The sequence below is a fragment of the Penaeus vannamei genome, chromosome 2 (genome assembly GCF_042767895.1).
Source record: "Penaeus vannamei isolate JL-2024 chromosome 2, ASM4276789v1, whole genome shotgun sequence".
In the NCBI taxonomy this organism is placed as follows: Eukaryota; Metazoa; Arthropoda; class Malacostraca; order Decapoda; family Penaeidae; genus Penaeus; species Penaeus vannamei.
Genome location: NC_091550.1, coordinates 47100721 through 47108220, shown reverse-complemented (window position 1 = coordinate 47108220; position 7500 = coordinate 47100721). Strand labels below are relative to the sequence as shown.

The following is a 7500-nucleotide window of genomic DNA, read 5'->3' as shown; positions in this document are numbered from 1 at the left end:
CCTGGCCCCCAACTCCATCGAGCGCGGGGCGGAAGTCGTGGGCATGCAACAGCCTCCCACAGGTTTCTACAGCGACCCCCTTCTCTCCGCCTCCACCAACCAGGTCCCTCCTGCTACCTTCCAGGCGCCGTGGCAGCCGCTGCCACCCCGAAGCACAGACGTCGCCGAGGAGAGCGTCGAGGCCCACAACTCCGGCATCATCATCCGGAAGGAGTCCGACTTCCATTCCGCCGAGGACATCTTGGCCCCCGCGGGCTTCAACCCCCTCGAGGTCTTCCTGCCCGCCCACCTGCGCCGCGACCACGCTTCCGCCGAGGCTGACCAGTGGTCCAAGGTGGACGTGTCTCAAGAGAGGTCACAAGAGCGAGAGCCCCACTTTCTGCCGTGGCCCAACACCGGCCGCGATGCCTTCTACAGCGACGCGACGGACGTAAAAATGCTGACACTTCCCGATGCAAACCATCAGCAGCAGGAAACAGCTTCTTCGACTGTTCACCAGACGATGGTGTGGCCTCGGGTCGACGCTGCCACTGATCTCCGCGAACCAACAACAAGAGCCGAGAAATATTTCCCATGGCCTAACGTGCAGCCTGCCATGGAGGGCAGCGCCAGTGAGCAACATCCGAGCACTTATCTTTCTAAGATCGCTACAGAAGATGAACGCTCAAAGAGACTGTGGCCGAACGTCAATAACGATCACATTTCCAGATCGTTCGAAGCCAAACCACAAGCCACGGAAAACACTTTGCCGCGCCTCCAGAATTCCTTTACGGAGCCCCCGCAAACACCTACACAGAAGACGATCGCCGCTGCCGACCTCCCCATCCACGGCAACACCCTGCCCGTAATCGTCGTGAAAGGCAACGCGACGAGGCCGACCTCTCCCCATCTCCCGGAGACCGAAGCAAACAGTACAGCTGGATCCCCACAGATTTCCACTCCCAAGGGCCCAGATGTGGAGGTTATCGAGTACAGGCAGCCCTGGCTTCATGCGGCCGTCCAGCACGACCTTAAGCGGCTGAACCTGCCCTATGACGAGGAGGCGCTGCACGGTCCTAGAGCGCAGGAACTCCTCCAGAGGGAAGACAATCATTTCCAATCTAACTTCTTTACAGACGAAGAGCAAGGGGGAGTGAGTCAACGGCTTAAAGCCGGCGATCAACATCTGGCAATTGTGGAAGTGCCACACGCACGCCACAACGGACCTGTGCACATCAAAAACGTCCATGTCATAGTGCCGGCGCCGGAAAATGTACCGCCCGTTCCTCTCTTCAGACCTGCCGAAAAGAAGCCTCTGGACACCCCCCCTTATGTGGTGCGCACGGCAGAGTCTCGTGACTATGCTACCAGTGCTGAGCCCGAGAATGCTGATGATGATGCCATGCTGGTCGTTCCTTTCCCTGCAAATCGCATCGACCCGCAAGAACGCTCCTCAAGGGTCTTCCCTGTGATGGTTCCCCTTCGGAAAGCCGAGTCACGACAGGACTTAAGTCCCCTTACAAGGTTCATGAAACCTATTCGTGACATATTCCAGATGGGAGGTCCTGCTCGACAAGGCCCCCTTACAAGGCAACCTGGCCACCATCGACAGCGACAACAGCAGAAGCAGCAGCAGCAGCAGCAGCAGCAGCAACAACAGCAACAGCAGCATCAACAGCAACAGCAGCATCAACAGCAACAGCAGCATCAACAGCAACAGCAGCATGAACAGCAACAGCAGCACCAGCACCAGCCAGCAAGTCAGCAGCAGCGGCAACAACAACAATTAAGACAGCACCAGCAACAACAGCCAGTGAGCCAGCATCAACAACCAGGAAGACAGCACCAGCCCCAGCAGCAGCAACAACCACAGCAACCAGTAAGACAGCACCAACAACAACAACCAGAGAGACTTCAACAGCAACAGGAACAGCAGCCAGAGAGGCAACAGCAGCAGCAACCGGAAACGCATCAACAGCAACACTCACAACCAGAAAGCCAAACTCTGCAGCAACAAGCCCGTCAGCCAGCAGTGGATATAAGTGGAAATGACTTCCCTGGATTTGGACCACCTAAAGGGGAAGATGTAGTCTTAGAACAAAATGATGTGGATAATGAACTGACCAGCTCTGCAGCTCCCATTTTCCAGCCGCCACCTGTGCAAAGCTCAACCCTGAACCTTCAACCACCCCCTGCTCCAGGACAAGCTCCGCCTCCATCATTCGGGGCAATACGATCACCATCTATTGTTTCTCAGAGGCCTCAGAGTCTGCCCTTGCAAGCACCTCAACCACCTGCTGTCAGTGTCAACAACATCCAAAATCAAGTGCCCTCTCAAGCAGTTCAACAGAACACCATATTCCAACCTAGTCCACAGTTTCAGCCTTTCCAGCAAAACTCACAATTCCAACCCACAAATTTCCAAGAACCTTCAAGACCTACAGGAGGTTTTCAGCAACAGACTGACAACTTCAGGCAAAACCCTCAGCCAACTTCTACTTCCCGACCTGCTGTTAATTTTGTCAGATGGCCAAACACCGTACCTGCAACATCTGCTCCAGCTGCAGCACCTTCCTCTGAAGCTGATGCACCTGCTCCTCTAAGTCCCCCAGTTATCTCACGACCCCAGACCTCTCGGCCATTTGGGTTCCCATCGCTCTCGAACATGGAGCTGCCTTCACTCCCTAACATGGACTTTCTCAATCCCTTAAACTTTTTCCGCAACAGGGAAGCCAGCAATCCATTTCCTCGTTTTCCCTCATTGTTCTCCAAGTCTGATAACACTCCTGCTGCCTCTACGAAGAATGAAATCAGAGCTCCATCTGCATGGCCTAACACTCAACCAGGTGCTCAATCTTTTCCCTCTCCTTTACCTGACATGCAGCCGCCTCCTTTCCAAGAACCTCCTCTAAATGAAGATTTCTTGCAGCCTTTGAGACATGTACCAAGAAATAAGGAAAACACATTCCAATTCATGCCACACCTTAAACCAATATTCAGAAATGAGCAAAAGCTTAAACCTCCAACAAGACACAACACTTTTGTACAAGTTTTACATCCAACACAGTATTCTGTGTCCACACCCCTTGTCAAGTCAAACTCAGGAATCCACTCAATAAGTACCAGCAGCCCTGGGACAAAACCCACTCATTCACAACCACACAGACCCATTACCAATACATATAACCAGCAAGCAGCTATACACACAACAAACAATGGATTTGGTCAGACTAAAAACAACCTAAAGCCAGCAAAAACAATCCAAACTACTGCCATTGGTCCGGATTCGAATGTGAAAGTCATCAACCCCCAGACAAACCCAGCCCGAGGAAGTGACTCTGCTCCTGAACCCAAAAGTGAGCATCTGGGACCTGCTTTGATTAAGTTCACACTTGATGATGTAGTTCAGCCAGTGAGGCGTCCATCTCCCCCAGCCAATTCACCAGCCAAGACAAAGGCTCAAAGAGAGGCGGAAGAAAGGGAGAACACAAAGCCTGAGAGTGATATGGCTCTGTCTCCATCTGAAGAAGTAGTTACTGTGGCTCAGATTGTTGAACCACCAAAGACCAGCACACCGGCTACTTTGATGATGAAGAGAATCACCTTTAAACCAACTACTTTTACCAATGCACCTCAAACTCCAGGCACTACAAAATTCCCCAAATTTTCTAAATTCCACCAAACTTCAACACAGGCAACATCAGTGACTACTGATATGTTTGAGGATGCTTCAACAACAGTCACCACTACAACTCAAGCTGAAACGAAATCAACACTTCAGAAGAAACAGCTAACTACAACCACAACTTCCACTACACCCACTGTCTCAGAGGAAGGTGCCCCTCGTCCTAACAAGCCTCAACCACGACCCATATCAAATTCTCCTACAAACAGAACAAGTCTGTCAAACACAAACAGCTTTTTCCCTATGAGCTGGGGAATTTCACAGCCAGCTGATGAGTCTTCCAGCTGGGGAGTTTCAAAGCCAGCTGATGTTTCTTCCAGTTCTGCTCTGAAAAAGGATGAAGAGCATGTTTCTAAACCAGGTCTTCCCCAGGCAGCTTCCTCAAGAGTAACAATCATTGAGGCTACACCAATGCCTAAGGCTGGAGAGGTTTTCCCTACTCTCAAGCATTTCACAATGTTTACAACACCTATACCAAATTCCTCTCCCACTGAACAAACCATCAACACCAGGAAACATGTCCCATCAACCTTCTACTACACAGGATCTACCAAGCAAATGGACAAGATTCCAACCACAACAGAGAGAATGCCATTAACAAGACCTGAGCCACCTTCCTTGATAAGCGCCCGGAACAGACCAGAACGGCTAATGCCTGGCAGATGGAACCAGCGCACTATAAACAAGCCTCCGCAGCTGCAGTCCGATAATTTTAGTAGGGAGCGTCCTTTGGAGAACGAGGGAGAAGAGTCACACTTAATCACCCACAATCAGTCAAAAGTTCATTACAATCCACCCCCAAGAAAGTTCTTCCACATCAACAGACCAACACCCCAGCCAGCCCTGATTATGAAGACACAGCCATCTCCAACAATATTATCATCCTCTACTCCATTCTTCAACTACAAGCAAAAGCAATCTTTTGTTGTTCCATCCCCTGCTTCTGTGGACACTGTAAGAGACCCACCTACTCCCACTCCAACTCCTGGTCAGCCAGAGATGACAACAATGATGTTCAGAAGGCGCCCCATGATAAACTTTAACAGGAGAAGACCTGAGGATAAGGCAGGAGAGGCACAAGATGAAGAGTACGGGGGGGAGAATGTGAGTACCCCTGAAACAACTGAAAGTACGACAACAGAGTACCCATCCACTACAGCTGCAGATGAAGAGACCACAACAGCTCAGTATATGGACACCACAACAGAGCACACAACCATGACTGCAGTTACAACAGAGAGTCCTGAGACAGAAAAACCTCAGAGGTACAATTCAATAACAAGACTTCGGAACTTCATGACCCGCAAGAGGGCAAACAGAACAAGAACAACGTCCAGGGTCGCAAATGCTGCTACAACTACTCCTTTACCAATAACAACTACTAACATACCAGATGATGATTCTGATACTTTCAGCCCAGATGCAGACCCCAACCCCACAACACCCCCCTCTCAACTCACAACTAACAAGTTCAGCAGCTTCAGGACACGCCTTTCGAACAGACCAATTAGCCCACTTTTTAGGACACCAACAATCATCTCTTCACCAACCACTACCACTACCACAACAACCACCACAACCAAAAAGCCCCTCAGGCCAACCAAGGTTCCTACCACATTCCCTCCAAAGATCTCAAACTTCAAGGACATTGACCACGACCACAGTGGCAGCCACTCTTCCCAATTTGAGTGGAGACAACCCATTCATGAAGTCCTCCTGCAAGACCACCCAGAGATGCTCCATCTATACAACTGGGAATCCAGCCGCCTGGATGGAGCTCAAGAGCGAGCAGACACTAACTACAACCCACAAACCCCGGAGTCTGGTCTGGGAGATATTGAAATCCTTCTTCCAGGAGCTTCAAGTCTTTCTCCAGTGATTGAGGATCCTCCTCGAGTTCCTGCATCACAGGAAACAAGCAACCTGGAAGCCTCACTCAAAAGACCATTCCTGTCTCCTGAATATGCTTCAGTAACACGAACTGCAGCAAAGGTGGGATTTGTAGAATAAATTTGTTTCCAGGTGCAAATCATATTTTCCTTGAAAAGGACTCACTCATATTTGTCATGTATGCTATGTGAACATGGTCAAGATATTATCTTCTTAACTGATTTTTTTCCAGAATTCTTTCCATGTTTTATGTCATATTCTAGCCAATGCTAATCTATTTTCATAATTTTACTAACAATTAATTACATATCAAAGAAAGGCACCAAAAGCATCAATAACAGAGAGATGTTATAAAAAGACTCATGGCCATGATATATCAAATTATTTTAATAGTATCACAATTTCTCTTATTTTCAGGTCCCGCTTGAAGCAACAGCAGACCAGAGCAGTGATGCCTGGGACACACTGATGGGAAGCTTCAGAATGGGAGAGTCGCCTCACAGCCACATTCTCTTCTCACTACATAAAAATGATCCTTCAATACTTGATATCTAAACATCCATTTCCCTAGAAATAACTATAAAATATTCTCTTGGATGCATATACTTTCTTTCTTACAGAGGGCATATATATATAGCTGAAGATGTACTGGAAATACACTGCTTCAGTCACCTCTCTCTCTCTCTCTCTCTCTGTTAATTTTTTGTTGAAATTTTCTTCTTCCTCAGGTAACTATGTCTCTTAAAAGTTACCAAACAGTATAGTTATTGTAAGTATCCATAGTTTAAAGGAAACACATAATGAAATATCTCATTTTTCCAGCTTAACAACAAACTAAAACCCAACAGACTTTCTTAAAGTAGTGTATAGTACAGCAAAACAAGAGGCCATACTGAATAGCAGTACTGGGTCACTGGTTCAATCATTTGGCCATACCTCTGGTCTATAATTTTGTCCGCTAATTCTGAATTATCATACCATTTGCTACCTTTATTTCATTTTGTATGTTATTTTTGTTTTATCATTCTTTTCACTACTTCCTTTGTTTGTTTTGTGTTTCCAACCAATCTTGTACATAGTTTTACCAAAGTATGGACTGAGTTATGGCTGGCCCATAATTCTTCCAACAGCATGTATTATAATGTAGTTCACCCAAACATGAAAAAATATTTTATTTTTCTATATCTCTTGTTCAAATAATTATTTACCATAATATTAATGGAAAACATCTCAGATGTTGTATAATATTATTAGTACAACAGTGATGTGCATGCCTATTCCTCAGATAGTTGAATTTGTTGACTATTTTGTTCAAATTGTTAATTGTTTTGTCATAAGATATCATTTTAAATGTTTTTGTTAGAAAAAGTTAATTATGATGCTGGTAAAAGTTACATGATTGAGAATGAAAAACATCAGAAAGTACGAGGAAAAATGGGACACATTTTCATTATTACCTTTCATCAGAAATTTAAGAACATCTGCTGATTAATGTAACGCTTAGATGTGTCATTTATTCTCATTTGTAACTTTTTATCACAATGATGTCTGTTCCGTTTGTTGGTATGTGCTGCAGAACCAACACCTGGCAGTACATATCTCTTTGGCCAATAAACATATCAACATAACACTCATTTTTCAACCCTACCATTTCCTTATAGTTTTTCCGTTATTATGTTTATTTCCTGGGCGTTTGATAGTTTTAAAGAAAACAACTTCACCTTTCTTTTTAAAGAGTATATTATCTCTAAAAATCACTCTAAAACAAATGATAATGTACGAATAATAAAACCAAAAATAACTGATGACAAATGAAAGTCATCAGTGATAACAAGCTAACAGGTCAACAACATTTAAACTGAATCTTATCTACATAATTCAAATATTTCCCATGTTTTACTTATCACAACTATTTCAAATAAATAAAAAATAAAGTAATCCAGGAA

General features: G+C 45.9%; 2 protein-coding genes across 15 annotated transcripts in view; one reads left to right on the top strand and one right to left on the bottom strand.

Moving 5' to 3' along the window:
- The window catches only part of LOC138865012 (uncharacterized), a 19595-nt gene extending 12327 nt beyond the window's left edge, over positions 1-7268 (top strand). Inside the window, exons 2-3 of the mRNA XM_070133772.1 lie at positions 1-5656; positions 5972-7268. The exon at positions 1-5656 is cut by the window's left edge and continues 212 nt beyond it. Coding sequence (XP_069989873.1) covers positions 1-5656; positions 5972-6109 — 5794 coding nt within the window. The 3' untranslated portion in view covers positions 6110-7268. The remainder of the gene's footprint in view (positions 5657-5971) is intronic.
- Osbp (oxysterol binding protein) overlaps positions 1-7500 on the bottom strand; it is a 337878-nt gene that overhangs the window by 36757 nt on the left and 293621 nt on the right. The gene's annotated exons all lie outside the window — the stretch shown is intronic.